This window comes from Castanea sativa, chromosome 6, assembly GCF_040712315.1.
Source record: "Castanea sativa cultivar Marrone di Chiusa Pesio chromosome 6, ASM4071231v1".
NCBI classification, from domain to species: domain Eukaryota; kingdom Viridiplantae; phylum Streptophyta; class Magnoliopsida; order Fagales; family Fagaceae; genus Castanea; species Castanea sativa.
The window spans coordinates 22638676-22655877 of NC_134018.1; the positions used below are offsets into that span (position 1 = coordinate 22638676).

At 39.8% G+C, this 17202-nt stretch overlaps 1 protein-coding gene across 1 annotated transcript; it reads right to left on the reverse strand.

Annotated features, from left to right (window-relative positions):
* Positions 1 to 886: 886 nt before the first annotated feature.
* Positions 887 to 12998, reverse strand: LOC142640509 (uncharacterized). Its single transcript, XM_075814634.1, has 4 exons — positions 12304 to 12998; positions 2417 to 2585; positions 1789 to 2306; positions 887 to 1699 (listed from the first exon to the last, which is right to left on the reverse strand). The coding sequence occupies exons 1-2, from the start codon at positions 12984 to 12986 to the stop codon at positions 2561 to 2563; spliced, it is 708 nt and encodes a 235-aa protein (XP_075670749.1). The 5' UTR covers positions 12987 to 12998; the 3' UTR covers positions 887 to 1699; positions 1789 to 2306; positions 2417 to 2560.
* Between the last annotated feature and the right edge of the window lie 4204 nt (positions 12999 to 17202).

Consider the following 17202-nt stretch of genomic DNA (forward strand, 5'->3'; position numbering starts at 1 on the left):
AGATCAAAAATGCTTTAAATATGATTGCAAGCGTGTTTTCTAGGAGATGTGAGAGTTATAGGATGTACCTCAAAGGTGATAGTCTCCATCAAACAGTTATGATTGTTAAGTTAAAGTGATTTTCTCATATCTCAAATCATCATAACATAGAGACACTTATGCAATCTTGAGATGTTTTACACACACAACACGTAATATTCTTTGCTACTTTTGATACATGTGCAGGTACAATGTGATTTGGCCATCACAAGGTTTACATGTGTTGATGTATACTCTCTAAACTGTTCTGACTTCTTTTTGAAATATAAAATCGGTTAGACCTGTTAAGTGTGTGAGTGTTTTTTTTGGATCCATGGGCTTAAGATTGTTGTTGAGAGATGTTTTTGAGAGTCTAATATGTTGATTGGATCATTGGTTGAGTTGCATGCGTGATTGCATTCATGTTTGTGTTTTTCCCTTCTCGAAAAACTGCTTTGAAAAGTTGGCTCGACACCTCCTCGACACCTCCTCGATACCTGGCTATCTGTCGAGCTTCTCAGCTTTTTCTTATCGTAATCTCGACACCTTCTGGATCGATTGAGAAACCTTCTGTCCTCTCGATAGCTTCTCGACACCTTCTGGATCAATCGAGAAACCTTATGTCCTCTCGATAGCTTCCCGACACCTGGTGGATCGATTGAGCATCTGTTCTCGTGTCCTGTCTTGTTCCTTGACACCCTCTCGATAGCTGTATTTCTCAATACTGACCTCAATAGCTTCTCGACACCTGGTGGATTGATTGGGGTTTTTTCCGTGTAAGTTTTCCCCATTCATAAACAAATCATCGTGTCATTTATTTTCCGTTGCATACTTTAGTTTATTGGTGATTTGTTTGTGCTACCACGTGTTTGCATGTTAATTTGATTAATTAATAACTTGGCTAATTAATCAATTTAATCCATCACAAGGGGTTAATACGTTTTTGGCCTATCAATGTTATTCAAGCCAATGAAGGCTATTGTATTTATTGTACGTCTATATACTTGGACGAAGAAATTTTACTTAAATGGATTTTAAACAAAGCCCAAAACAACGGCCATTCCCAACAAAATAAAATAAATAAATAAAACATTTCTAAAAAGAAATAAAATTACTGGGATAAACCACTGGGAACATTGTCCCCAGACTTTAGGTCATCCTTGGCTAACTCGGTGGCGTCCTTTGCAGGCTCTGTTGAAGCATTGTCCACAACATTGACGTCCTCAGAGCTCGTCTGAAGCTAGGAACTCTCTGCTACTGTAGGGATCTTAAAGGAATCAAAATCCATCTCAAGATAGGCCTCCTTGGCGTTAGAGCGAAACTCTTTATAGCCTGCAACATAATGACATTCTAGACGATTAGTGAAGTCTTCTGACTTCAAAAAAGTTGCAATGGCTTCTTTTTGAGCATTCTCCAAAGACGAGGCAAACCCTTGAGCTATCACCTCAAGGTGATTGATACTGGTCTCCTTCTTAATGGAGTCTGCCTTAAGCTCTTCCACCTCATTCCTTAGCTTCTTCTCAATCCCCTGAAGACGAGTAAGCTCCTCGGTCAGCCTAATCACCTCTCCATTCTTCAAAAGAAACTCTTCCTTCAGTTCCTTGTTTTTCGTCTTGATGGTCTTAGCCTCTTCACAAAGCTCCTTGGCTGGGCTGGACGCAATGTAGAACTTTGCCATGGCCTAAAAAAATAGATGGACGAAGGAGAGTTAGAAATATTTCTTAAAATTCATAAGAAGAATGAAATAAGGGAAATATGGAAACTACCTACCTTGAAAAGATCATGGATGGCCGAGCTTTCAAAATCCCTCACCGACATGTCATAACATGCACTCACTTCTTTTTCAGAAATGATCCCATTGAATGTGTTCCAAGCATAGCCTTCGTCCAACACTAAGTTAGGAGGACATGGGGTTGAAACTGAAGGATGAACTCTCTAAGGACCTTTGGCTACAGGGGGAGTAAGATTTTCAGGCTGGACGACTGAAGGAGAAACTTGAGGAGGCACCACATTCACTGCCGGGTCGTCCAGGACTATCGTCGAATCTTAGGGCTTTGGAACCTTGGGAAGAGGGGTCTTGCCAGATTTTTACTTCTTTAGGCCTTGATGACTTGGAAGGTCTCCAAGGTCAATGTTGCTTGAAATACTTTTCCTCTTTCTAGTAGAAGTCTGGATGGCAGGCTTTTGGACGGCTAAGGGAGTTGGCTCGTCCTGAACTCGGACGTCTTCCTATTCTTCAGTACCATTGGCCACGTTCTTCCCTTTGTTCTCTTTGATAGTGGCTAAACCTGTGGTGGAGAAGATATAGGGTTAAAATATATAATAATAATAATAATAATAATAATAATAATAATGAATGAATGAATGAAAATGAGGAAATACAATGGATGACACTTACTTCGACGAGTAGTCTTTTCGTGTGAGATTCTCCTTAGTAGGCTCAGGACCAAGTCTTTAGATAGCAAGACGACGAAGGGTCACCAAGCTATGGAAGGACCTCTCAGGATGAGCGTGAGCTCTGTTAATATGCTCCAAGTAAAAATTATCCAAGTGTGGATAAGTAATGGCTGCACAAATAATAGATGGTTAGACGAGGAAAAAGGTAAACAAAAATTCATGAAGTAAATGGTGAAAAACGTACCCTCAAGATGAAAATGACCTAGGGCACTGGTAAAAGGATGAAAGAGGCATTTTTTACATTACTTGGGTCCCTAGTCCAATCTCTAGAAACAAAGAAAAATTCTTTTTTCCATAACCTATCAGACGAGCTACAACCCCTAATTAAACTAAATTGGGGGCCCCTAGATGAGAACTGGTAGAAACCAGCGGATTATTTAATCTTTAAGGGTTTATAGAAATAAAGAAACCCGCCCACTGTGATTGGACGGTTCCCCTCAAACACCTCACGCCATAGCACTTGCATGGCCACTATCGTCTTCCATCCATTAGGGTTGAGTTGGTTTGGTCCAATACCCAACCTATGGAAGAGACCTCTATAGAAAGAATTAAAAGGAAACCTAAAATAGGAGAACAACACCATTCTCCACTTTCAAGCAGACAAGGTTTAAACTCATGGGGAATTTGATATCTACCTATAAAGGTTGTTAAATTATTCGCGTCTAGGGTGGACGCTACCTCGAGGGCACAGCTATAGATGACATTTTCATCCTCCTCTTTGTCTTGAGGTGGACTAGGTGACTTACTTCTTCTAGACGAGCTAGCCTCAGTCCCAGAAGTTTTCCTACTACATTTCTTGGAATTCCTCTAAATGAATTCCAAAGACCCCAGACGAATAATACTCGTCTAGGGAACTGCTATCACTACTACTCTCGTAGCTGCCACTACTACTAGAGGACTCGTCCTAATACTCGTCTATCGCTCTCTATACTACCACTAGACGCAAAAATATTTATAAAAATGCACAGAACTTCCTAAAGACGAAAACCTAAGGAGGAAGGGAAGGAAGTATTTGACAAGAGACTAGAGATGAGGATGACTAGAAAAAGCTCTTGGACTAGATGGCAGAAAAGAAAATATCAAAAACGTGAAAGGGTAAGAGAGAGAATTTACATATTTATAAGCCCCTGAGGTGGTTCAACGAAGCGATGCAGACCAACCAGGAGTTGGCACATGGCGTATTCCTCGAAAAAATGAATTGATGAGACAAGTCAATCAATAAGATTGTGACACATGGCATAATCTGAAGCAACAAAATTCTAGCTAAGCATGGATGACACGTGGCACATCAATTGACTATTAAAATATCGACACATGTCAAAAATAAATAGTGAATCAAAGTTCTGCTATATTGTCCAAGACGACCCTTGGACTGATGGGCAACTGATGGTGGACCAAAAATTGGACTATTTCATGTTCGTCCATAGGGTCGTCCAAGTCCAGAAGGATAGTCCCAATCCAAGAAGGTCATCCAAGTGTAAGAAGGTTGTCTAACATGGAAGCACCTAGACGACCTCCTAACACTTAGAAATTCTCAGGGTAAATTTTTATTCAAAAGCTTATAATTTAGACCACGTTCTACTATTTTAAAGTATAAGCAAAATCCTTATTCATCGCTTTAACTTCCCACTAAGTTCTTAACTTCTAATAACAGTTGTAGAAGATAAGTCTGAACCTTCTAACTTCTATAGCAGTTGTGGAAGATAAGTTTGAACCTTCCAGCTTCCATCCACATTGAGGAAGTTACTAAACAGGTAACCATTCCAAAACTCACTATAAAAAGACTCATCCATATCAAGTGAAGGTAAGCTTCCACCACTCCTAAAGTTGGAATTCTTGAGTTCTAAAGAGAAAATTAACTTAAGCCCCAGAGGGTTCTTGACCGGTTCACCCCAGTCACCTTTGATCTTGCGTTTCTTTCTTTTCAGACCTTCCAAGCAACCACTAGCCCATTGAAGCCCAGAGCATTCAGCCTATTGATTTTTTGTGCATCATCATATTGTATATACAAAACAAAAGAAAATAATATTAAACTTTTAAAATTTTGAACTTTTGATTTTGTATTTAACCAAAACAAAATTGTTTTAACGGGAACCTGGAATGTACTAATACTAAGCTGGTCGCTTACTTCATATAATATTAAATTATTAATATATATATATATATATATATATAATATAAAATAAATAAATATATATGGGTGCGGTTTTTTGCGGTTTTCTTATTATAAAATTGCATTTCGCACCACATAATACAGTACGGTTCATTACAACTTGCAGTGCGGTGTGGTTACTTCATTTTGTGGGTGGTTTTGGTTGGTTTGGGTGTGGTTTGAGCAGTTTGGTGAACAACACCGACACATATGCAAAGGTTTCGTAAGTTGCATATGTGTCACAGGGTTAACTTTTCTTTTAAATTTTATGTCTGTGATGGCACTAAGTTCCTCCTTAGTCTTAGCTAATACATCACTCACACACTGCAGGAACACTTAGAACAGAATTATTAAGGGAATTCACACATATACAGCACACATAGTATTTACAAGGTACCAACCCCAACTTTTATTACTCAATATTCAAGTACAAAGGAAGCCTGGAGAATACACACGAAATTCTCTAAGGCAAATACACTCTCTGCTGTTGACAGCCCCAGCAGCCTAGGCTATATGCACAGAAATAACTGACACGACAATTACTGCCAAGTAACTACACCCTGTCCAAGACTTGCTGCCACATGTGGTTTGACTTAGGACACCTGCAACTAACGTTGTCTTAGACTGCTCTCCACGTTTTCAGCCCCTACACAGCAGGTCTGAACATCCAGCAAGCTAGGAACTATTTAGTAACTACTGCTGCACACTCTGCACATGCCAGCCCATCACTCAGCACATCATGAGGCCTCTGCCCATGCTCCAGCAGTCCACACATGATTATCCCATCATGTTTTAGAAACTTGGCCCTTGCCCAGGCCATTCTCATCAGCATCACAGCCCACATAACATGTCCATACGCAGCCCACTAAGCAACTGCTATCAGCCCACTCACACAAGTCCATGCATTCTGCCAGCACCAATCAGCCCAATGGCTTGCATAGCCTAATATCATCACAGTAGCCCAGCACTGCCTTGCACACAAGCCACCAAGCCCACACACAAAGCAACCCAGCCAAGCCACCATGCCATGAACCATCACCAAGGGTTAGCACCACCTGCTGCTGCCCATCATCACCGAACTATCTCTACCTACCATGGCTCACCATTACCATGGCCTTGGGGCATCATGTGGAGCAAGGTGCCTCCACATACTACCCCTCATCATGCTCATCAATCTGAACCCAGCAGGGAGACCGGGCTTGTCCCCCTCAAAGAGCACTTAGGAGCTTCACTAGATAGGCATAAGGAGTCATTAGTGTCTTAAGATAACATTGAGCCAAGTGACTGGCCTGATGTTGTCCAAGCACTCCAATTCCTTATGCTATCATTAGAAACTTGTAAAGCTCCTAACAAACCACCCCCACTAGAAGAAGCTGATGTCCTCATTGGTAGGGTATCCTCATATGCCTTCACCTCTTTCTCAAACTGCCACAATGTAGATGCTTTCTCCCAACTCGCCTCTGATTCAGTAGCCCCCTTCCACTTCACCAAGTAGTATGTTATCATATTTCCTCCCTTATGATAACCTGTCACCTTCTTGTCAAGAATTTTATCCACTTCTCTATCAAACTGAACCATGACAGTAGGCGGGGCACGCCTTGCCTCATTCCTTGTGGGATCCTTTGCATCCCCATGATAAGGCTTTAAGAAGCTCACATGCATTGTTGGGTGAATCTACAATCTTTCTGGCAGCTTCAACTTGTAAGCCACAACAGCAACTCTCTTTACAACCTCAAATGGACCATTGTATTTAGGAACTAAACCTCGGTGAATTGCTTCACTTCTAAACTTCCTCCAAATCTGTGGAGTCAATTTCAACAGCACCCTATCCCCCACCTGGAACTCCAGAGGCCTTTTCCCTTTGTCAACATACTTCTTCATTCTCCTCTATGCTTTCAATAAGCTGTCATGTGCCTCCTGCATTAGCTCCTGATTGTTGATGGCAAATTTGTACACTGCGGGACATCTTCCCCCTGAACACTGCTTAGCAATCTCATGAGGTGTGAGAGGTTGCTGCCCCATAGCCAACTCAAAGGGACTCATCCCAGTTGATGAAGATTAGTGTAGATTGTAGGCAAACTGTGTAGAATCCAACAGATCTAACCAATTCTTCTGGCTGGCAGTCACATAATGCCTCAAATAGTCCTCCAACACAGCATTGAGCCTTTCTGTTTGCCCATCTATTTGTGGGTGATTTGTAGTAGAGAACTTCAATTCTAAACCCATCAAACCAAACAGAACAGTCCAAAATCGACCAGTAAATCTAGAGTCTCTATCACTTACAATGTCTTCAAGCAACCCAAAGTATTTCACCACGCTTTTATAGAACAAGTCAGCAACCACCTCTGCTGTACATGTGCTTAGTGCAGCCATAAAAACAGCATACTTTGAGAATCGATCAACAACCACAAATACTAAACCCATCCCCTTAACTTTTGCCAAACTAGTAATAAAATCCATTAAAATAGAAACCCATGGACTTTCTGGTATAGGAAGAGGCTGCAACATACAACTCAATATCTAAATCCATCTTAGGCCAATAGTATGAACGAGACAGTAATGCATACATCCCATCCTTACCTGTGATAAGCCAAAAACGTATTGACCCTCTGTGATGGATTAATTGATTAATTAACCAAGTTTATTAATTAATCAAATTAACATCCAAACGCGTGGTAGCACAAACAAATCACCAATAAACTAAAGTATGCAGCGGAAAATAAATGACACGGTGATTTGTTTGCGAATGGGGAAAACCTACATGGTAAAAACCCTACCCGGTGATTTTAAGGTCACCACTCCCGAAATTCCACTATTATCACAGCAAGCGATTACAAGTAAAGGAATCCCAAGTACCTTACCAACCTACAGTTGAACCCTTACCCCAATACCCAATTGGACTTATTCTGTAGTGACAATTTCTCCTTTTGATGCACGGCTCCCAAGTACGTGACTAACCAATTGTGCGGATCCTAGTACGCGACTTCAATCACCAACTAGAGAAGATTTGTTGGCTGCAAAGTTCTTCAATTCATCCACACGATGAAGATCAAGAAGATGCTTGGTTACAAAACCCTATGATGCAAAGACACAGCAACTTCTTCACAAGAAAGATGAACTAGGGCAAGAACTTCGTCTCAAGTTACAATTTGCATGAATAAGGAATTCTCAATGCTTGTGCAATTTGCCACACTTTGACAGCCCTTAAAATAATCCTTTTATATGTCTAGGGTTAGGAGAAAAGAAGGCCCAAAGACACATCCATGAATTGGAATCAAAACAGAACTAGGAATCTGTTTTTCTTAAATCTCAACAGCTACAGGTGTCGAGGTGCTGTCGAGCAGCTGTCGAGCCTCAGGGCTAGAACAGCTTCTTAAAGCTCGATAGATTCAGCTGTCGAGCTTTAATGAAAAGCACTTCTCAACTTGTTTCTTAGACAGACTTGCATGGCTTTAACACTTGATCTTGAAACCTTGTTTCTTGAAGCGTTAACCTCATCCTAAATCTACCCAATTACAAGTAAAGTGCGTTTTGACAAAGGATTAGCCAATTACATAAATAATGAACGACATATGTTCTAAACAGGTGAAACACATATGTCCTAACAATCTCCCCCTTTGGCAATCCATGACAAAACCACAACCAACAAATGATCATATTAGAGAAGTCATAAATCACTCAACTCATATACACTTGTTGAATACAATAAAATCTATACTAACACAAATTCTTGAAAAACTTTACAAGAAGAGAGTTTATGACAAGTAGACTTTGACAACTTGTATTTCTAAAACACTTTAAACAAAACTCATCAAGGCATCTTAGTGTGAAACAGAAATAATAAATTGCATAAAAATAAAGAAACATGTGTATGAAGAAAGAAAAGAAACAATACATGTAGAGATAGGTGAAAGAAACATACAACATCATATATATATATATAACAAAATAAGCACAATGTATGTAATAATGGTCACAAGACCTAAGGTACAAGAAGAAAAAAAATGTATCTAAAGTAGAGAAAAGAAAAAGATACAAGTAATCCTCATTACATCCCTCAGCACTTAACACTCCCCCTAACAAAAATGTCCCTATGAAAACTCTCCCTAAGCACGACTACTCTCATATAACCCAAAACTCACTATACAAACTCTCCCTAAGCATGACTACTCTCATATAACCCAAAACTACTCCCCCTTTTGTCACGAGTGACAAAGGGTAGAGTGCCAAGTAGAAATCTCATCGGTAGAGCTAGCATCGAGGCGAGCATCCATGCGCTGAAGCAGCGCCATGATATCTCCTAGTGACACATCGCTCGTAGAAGAGGAGGGAGCGGATGAAACACGAGCAGATCTGGATGGAGCGGAACGGGAAGAGGGAGCAGTCGAACCTAGCTGACGTGACCGAAACTGTGCCTCACTACGTTTTACGGTAGCGGCATCTATGGCAACCATAACAGAAAAATGGTTGGAGATAGGAAAAGGGATAGAGAAATGACGTAAAATCCTCGTGATAGCGGAAGGAAAGATGAGCTTATCATGGGTAGCCGTATCCTTATACACATCTAAGACAGAAAAGATGAAATCCGAAGGAAAGTCAATGGTAAGATCCTCAATAAGAGACAACAGAAAACGAGCACGAGGCTCTGTAATAGAGTTGTAGTGAGAAAGAGGATGCAAAACAAACGTCATTACCATGTTCAAGAAACGAGGACCTTTAGCAAAAGGTCGACATGACGTATATTAGTGCTCACCCCAATCAGAAGGGTGCTCACAGAAAGCAAAAATCATCTCGTCTTTGGACATAGTCCTTAGACGCTCACAACCAGGGTAGTTAGGATGCACAACCCTCGGAACATGGAGCATATCGGATACCAACTCCAGTGTGACGATAATGTGCGTACCTCGAATGCGAGTGATAAAGAAAGGTACTGAATAATTGAATTCATGCATGTTGGAGTAAAACTCCTGAATCAGCACGGAAGGACAAGTGACCAAGACGTCACACAGTGACTCCCATTCCCGTTTGTGAAAGACATCGGGAAGGTCAGTGTCGGCAAAGTCTGCCAGAACAACATGGCGTTTCGAATGAACACCTCGTTTAGAGAAGTTCTCCAAGAAATCCTGATGGGATTTCTTATCATGGAACCGAACAAAGATAGGAGTGGAATCAGAAGATGAAGAGGCCCTAGAACGAATAGGGTTCTGGGTCGGAATAGACTTACGTTTAGGTGCCATAGACACTACTTACGCAAACAGAAAGAGAGGGGGAAGATGGAAACAATTAGAAAAGTCCCAAAACAGTTCAAATATAACAAGTATATTGAAAAGAAAGGACGTATGCATGGGGAATGCATGAATATGTGACATGCACTATGAACAACATCATGGGCTCAGCCAAATCCAATCCTACCAGCACACAAACATATTTCACACATCTAAATGCATGAAAATACTGTTATAATGCAAATGTGATGCAATGCATGGAGTTTTTAAGATAAAAACTACAAAACCCATCCCAAAAATTTCAACAAAAACTTATCAATTTTGAAAAACCCCAAAATTTTTCAAAAACCCCAAAATCTAGGTTTCAAAAGCATGAATGCATGTAGAATGATGAATAAGAAGCTTACCAAGTGAAGAAAAACTTAAAGAAGCTTTGAGAAACCTTAAGAAAAGATTTGGAGTGAGCGAGAGAGTTTGAGAAGTTGAAAAGACAAATCTGTCGAGAGAGAGATCGAGAGAAATGAGAACCAGATCGTACAGAACCTTTAAATAGAACCTCAGTAAATCTCGACAGATGCAGGTTTCGAGAGGTGTCAAGACATCTGTCGAGGTAGGTGTCGAGAAATACACGTCGACAGATCCAGCTATCGAGAAGGTGTCGAGAACCAAACACAAACAAGAGAGCTTCAGCTCGATCGATCCACTAGGTGTCGAGAAGCTATCGTGAGGACAAAAAGTTTCTCGATCGATCCAAAAGGTGTCGAGAAGCTATCGAGATTGCGATAAGAAAAATCTAAGAAGCTCGACAGACATCCAGGTATCGAGGAGGTGTCGAGCCAACTTTTCAAAATAGTTTTTCGAGAAGGAAAAAATACAAACATGAATGCAATCAATCATGCAACTCAACCAATGATCCAATCAACATATAAGACTCTCAAAAACATCACTCAACAACAATCTTAAGCACATGGATCTCAAAACACGCACTCACACACTAAACAAGTCTAACCAATTGTATTTTTCAAAAACAAGTTAAGACAGTTTAGTAAGTACACATCAACACATGTAAACCTTGTGATGGCCAAATCACATTGTATCTGCACATGTATCAAAAGTAGCAAAGAATCTTGCGTGTTGTGTGTGAAGAACATCGCAAGATTGCACAAATGTCTCTATGTTATGACGATTTGAGATATGAGAAAATCAATTTAACTCACACACAATCATAACAGTTTGATGGGGACTATCACCTTTGAGGTACATCCTATAACTCCCACATCTCCTAGAAAACACACTTGCAATCATATTTAAAACATTTATGATCTTTTTGCTTTTATTTTCTTTGCATATTTTCTTTTTATTAAGCAAACCATGCATGGGTATATAAAAGAGAGAGAAGAAATACCCAGTTATGTTAAGCTTTTGACATTGCACTTTTGCTATGCCGAAGCATACAGATGTCATTGACATTGCACTTTTGCTATGCTGAAGCATACAGATGTCATATCCTGATTGGCGAGTAACAGTGGTGAGATAGTTATTTATGCCTTTCTCTTAGGATTTTCTAGTTCAACCCGTCAAAAAGAGTGATACAAGTGTTAAGTTTAAGAGATCATTTAACCTTACTCATCACAAACAAAGAGTTACAAAGCTCACTTGCTTAGTTGTGCATAGAGATGCTCATCTAAGCTACAAGAGATATAAAGTTTAGAAAACTCTGTTTTAATGGCCATTTTAAGGTTCACAAGAACCGATGTACACAAAACACACATTGTTTTTGTATTTTTCTGATTTTTCAATTTTTTTTTAAATTTTAAACAAAACTGAAAACACATAAACAAAAACGTGTTAAACAAGACAAAACAATGCATAAAACTAGACTGACTCAAAAACATTTAAGCAAAACACATAAGTAATGCAAAACAAAAGCAAGAAGGGGAGAGAGAGAAAAAGTGAATAAATCACTTGGAACCCTTTTCTTTCCACACCTTGGAAGAACCTTTCCTCTTAGCAAATCCTTGAACTGATGATGAGGGGGAAGGATTGAAACTGTTCAAATTCGAAAGAAACATGAGGGCTTTGAGAAGATCTCCAAGAGGAGCAAGAGAGGTTTGAAGCTGATTCTGGTTCCCAGATACTATCATGCTATTGCTCTGTTGAGTGGCTAACCACTTATAGCAATTTGGTCGAGTATGAGCAGCAATACCACAATGATGACAGAGATGCTGCTTCTTCTGTTTAGGCTTTTGAGAGTTAGCCTTCTTAGTCCTAGGGTTTTTAGTGTCCTTCTTCTCAAGCTTAAAGGGTGCTCCTAAGATAGATTTACCATTGTCTAGGTTCTCACTAGCTAATTCAGTTTTAACATCATTGTTTTCAATTTTAATATTATTAGCAGAAGGAATAAAAATAGTAGTACTGACAGAAGCAATATTAGAAGAAGAGAATTCATACCCCAGTCCTATTCGATCAGAAGCAGATTTCTGAATGCTGAGCATCTCATCCAGCTTCGCACTTGATGCCCTCTCCAATTGAGCTCTAACTTGAAACAACTCCACTTCAAGCTTCTTGATCTTCTCAGCCAAGAAGTTGTTCTCGAATCTCAGTGCTCCAATAGTTTGATTCGCTTCATCAAACTTTGTGGAAAGTTCCTCACGGTTAAGTTCCACATCACTGAGCTTCTTGGTGGCTAGCCTATAGAGTTTCTCATGTTTCTCAGAAAGCTTGTACAGTTTCTCATAAGCTGTATGGATATTATCTTGATCATCCATCTTTTCAAAATTGGATTCCACCAATTCCTCTTCTTCATCCACATCTTCAACAATCCCTTCAGTAGGATTGACAGTGGCAGTGAAGGCATTCAAAATTCCGTCATCTTCATTGTCGGAATCATCCTCAGGCTCAATGTCGCTCAAAGTAGTAGCTAGTGCCTTGCTCTTGTCAATGCTCTTGAGATATGTGGGACACTCTTGTTTCATATGACCGAAGCCTTGACATCCGAAGCACTTGGGTCCTGCAGGAACAGTGTACTGACTGCCATCCCTAGCATCCTTCTTCCCTTTATCTTGGCTCCTGAACTGAGAAGAACTAGATTGCCTACGGTCTTTGTCGAAGCCTTTTCCATTGGCATTTTTCATGAATTTCTTGAATTGTTTGGTGATGTAGGATTTCATCTTAGAGTCTTCATCATCTGATGACTCATCTGTCTCACTGCTCTTGGCTTTTAGTGCCATGCTTTTGCTTTTTCCCGACTTGCCAATTCTTGTCAATCCTAGCTCATAGGTTTGCAGATTACCAACCAGCTCAGTCAGAGGAATCTTGTCAATATCCTTTGATTCCTCTATAGCCGTGATCTTGGCATGGAATCTCTCGGATAGAGATCTAAGCACCTTTCTCACAATCTTGGGTTCAGGAATGGTTTCCCCAAAATTGAAGGCTGAGTTCACTATGTCCTTGAGCTTGGCATAGAACTCATCAAATGACTCATCCTCCTCCATCTTAATTTCTTCGAAACTTGTAGTGAGCCTTTGTAGCTTCAAATCTTTGACAGCCTTTGTTCCCTCATAGGTTGTCTGGAGGATGGTCCATGCTTCCTTAGCAGTTTCAGTGGAGGATATCTTCTTGAACTCCTCATTAGTGACCGCACTGAATAAGGCATTCAATGTTCTGCTGTTGAAGTTTGCCACCTTGATCTTGGCTTCATCCCAATCCGCCAGCGCTTCTTTAGGCTTGGTCCAGCCTATCTCCACAGCTTGCCACACCTTCTCATCTAGAGACTGCAAGAAAGCTCTCATGCGTACTTTCCAGTATGCATAGTTAGTACCATCAAACAAAGGAGGTATAATGAGAGACTGACCTCTATCCATGACAAACAGGGGTCAATGGATCACACACAAAGATAAACCCTAATCAGAGTGTGTCTGCTCTGATACCACTTGATAGGCCAAAAACGTATTAACCCCTTGTGATGGATTAATTGATTAATTAGCCAAGTTTATTAATTAATCCAATTAACATGCAAATGCGTGGTAGCATAAAAAAATCACCAATAAACTAAAGTATGCAGCGAAAAATAAATGACACGGTGATTTGTTTACGAATGGGGAAAACCTACATGACAAAAACCCCATCGGGTGATTTTAAGGTCACCACTCCCGAAATTCCACTATTATCACAACAAGTGATTACAAGTAAAGGAATCCCAAGTACCTTACCAACCTACAGTTGAACCCTTACCCCAATACCCAATTGGACTTGTTCTGTAGTGACAATTTCTCCTTTTGATGCACGGCTCCCAAGTACATGACTAACCAATTGCATGGATCCCAGTACGCGACTTCAATCACTAACTAGAGAAGATTTGTTGGCTGCAAATTTCTTCAATTCATCCACACGATAAAGATCAAGAAGATGCTTGGTTACAAAACCCTATGGTGCAAACACACAGCAACTTCTTCACAAGAAAGATGAACTAGGGCAAGAATTTCGTCTCAAGTTACAATTTGCATGAGCAAGGAATTCTCAATGCTTATGCAACTTGCCACACTTTGACGGCCCTTAAAATAATCATTTTATCTAGAGTTAGGAGAAAAGAAGGCCCAAAGACACATCCACGGATTGGAATCAAAACAAAACTAGGAATATGTTTTTCTTAAATCTCGACAGCTACAGGTGTCGAGGTGCTGTCGAGCAGCTGTCAAGCCTCGGGGCTAGAACAGCTTCTTAAAGCTCGATAGATGCAGCTGTTAAGGCAGCTGTCGAGCTTTAATGAAAAGCACTTCTCAACTTGTTTCTTGGACAGACTTGCATGACTTTAACACTTGATCTTGAAACCTTGTTTCTTGAAGCATTAACCTCATCCTAAATCTACCCAATTACAAGTAAAGTGCATTTTGACAAAGGATTAGCCAATTACATAAATAATGAATGACATATGTTCTAAACAGGTGAAACACATATGTCCTAACAACCTGGATGTCCTGTCCACTGTGGATTATGATTTTCCTTTAGCAACTCTCTCCGGACCTTTCCACTTGGGACAAACAGCTTGCCACCCTTGGCATATAGCAACCCATCCTCCAGCCAGTAACGCCTTACCAAGCCTACAGTCACATCATGCACCAGCATCTGATAGGTAGCATTAAGCTTAGCACTGTCTTTGATCCTCTCCACAAAGCCTGACTCCACTCTAGTCAGGGCAGCCACATATTCTTGCACCTGTTTGCAACTCAGGGCATTTGCTACTTCATTGTGCTTGCTTGGTTTGTGCTCCCACACAAAGTCATACTCCTATAGCAACTCCTGCCATTTAGCCTGCTTGGGTGACAACTTCTTCTGTGTGTTAAAGAAGGTGTTCGCCACATTGTCAGTTCTCACTACGAACTTTGGCCCTAGCAAATATACATGCCAGGCCAGCAAACAGTGCACCACTGCAATCATCTCTTTTTCATGAGTTGAACACTTTTGTTCTGCTTCATTCAGCTTCTTGCTCTCATAAGCAACAAGATGTTTTTCTTGTACCAGCACCCCACCAATTGCCTTGTCCGAAGCGTCTGTGTGGACCTCAAAGGGTAAACCAAAATCTAGCAGGCGCAGCACAGGCTCACTCGACACAGCAACCTTCAGCTTCTCAAAAGCTTCTTTACATGCATCTGTCCATGCCCATTTTTTGTCCTTCTTCAGCAAATCTATGAGAGGAGCCACCTTCTTCGAATATCCTTGGATAAACTTCTTGTAATAGTTAGCCAATCTAAGGAAAGACCACAATTCAGCAACCTTGCTTGGTGGAGGCGAATCAAGGATGGCCTGCACCTTCCTCTCATCCATCATAACTTGACCTTTGTTGAATTTATGCCTTAGAAACAGAATCTCTTGATGGGAAAACTCACACTTCTCTTTCTTAACAAACAATTGGTGTTCTCTCAGTTTGGATTCACTATATATTACAATTTCATCTAGATAAACCACAACAAAGTGATCCACAAACTCATAAAAGACATCATTCATCAAATTACAATATGTAGCAAGGGCATTCGTTAAACCGAAAGGCATAACTAAAAACTCATAAGAACCATACTGGGTCACACAAGTAGTCTTAGGCTCATCCCCTTCAACAATCCTTACTTGCCAGTAACGTGATCTTAAGTCCAGCTTTATAAAGTAGACAGCTTTGCTCAATCTATCAAAAAGCTCTTGAATCAAAGGGACTGGATATTTGTTCTTCACAATCACTTTGTTCAAGGCTCTGTATGTTAGGATTAGTGCCCTTAAATCCTATTGTATGATGCTATGTATGATATTATGTATGACATTATGTATGACATGATGTATGACTTAATATTGTGATTAATAAAGTTATTTTATTATTATCCAAAATAATGGTAACATGAATATGAGACATTATCATATAGTCCATGAGATGCATTGTATGTGATTTATGTGAAAAGTCACAGAAGATGTAAATCACAAGTTCTTTGTAAACTCAGAATTAATAGTTCGTAGTCGGTGATGAAATTGGGCATTTCATCTGCGAAGACTATAACGTGTCGACTAAGATGATTTGTCTTGATCATGGAAGTGGAAACTTCTAGTTAATATGTTGATATGTTTTAAGAGTTAAAATATATTGAACAGGACCGCTGTGAGATTTATTATTTTCCTAACTACTGTCAAATGAATAATAAATCTCATGACTTCTATTTGCATGAACTCTTAATCCTGAGAGAATAATGGACCTGATCATGAAGTGTAGGTTGCTTTGATATATCAGGAGTGAGACCTGATGTGACAGTCAAAACCTCAGTATGTTGGGCAGCCACATTTAGTGTTGATGGAACATATATTCTCAATATGGAATTCATAGTCTCTTGATGGAGATATAAAATATTCCCTTGAGATAAGTTTAATGGTTTCAGTTATTCAGAGAGTTAGGCCTAACCACTTTAGTAAGAAATTACTAAAGTATATATTTATGAAATTGGATTTCATAAATATATAATGAATAACTTTAAAGAATTAAACCGGGTACTCAAGGATAAGATGTAGTAATTTACAAAGTGACAGTCTACATTTATGACTTTGTGTTACTATGAATATTTTATGAAGGGGTTACGTGTATAATAAAGTCTTGGGATATAATTTATTAATAAGGCCTAGAGTGCAATTATATTTATATAGTGGTATTAAATATAATTAATGGTAACTTTGGACTTGTCAAGAGTTGACGGAAAAGCCCAAGGCCCATTGGAGCTAGTGTCTTATTAGTCCCTTTTGGTCCCACTCCAAGCCACACACTAAAGCCCAATTGGAAAGGCCCAATAGGCCAGCCCAATTAGATAATCAGTTAGTTATAAA

Excerpts from the sequence above, each read along its gene's own strand:
- LOC142640509 (XM_075814634.1), bottom strand. The coding sequence starts at position 12,986 with ATGAAAAATGCCAATGGAAAAGGCTTCGACAAAGACCGTAGGCAATCT. Across the intron at positions 2,586-12,303 it reads TCTGATCGAATAGGACTGGG|CCATTACTTATCCACACTTG; the intron begins GTATGAATTCTC and ends TTATTTGTGCAG.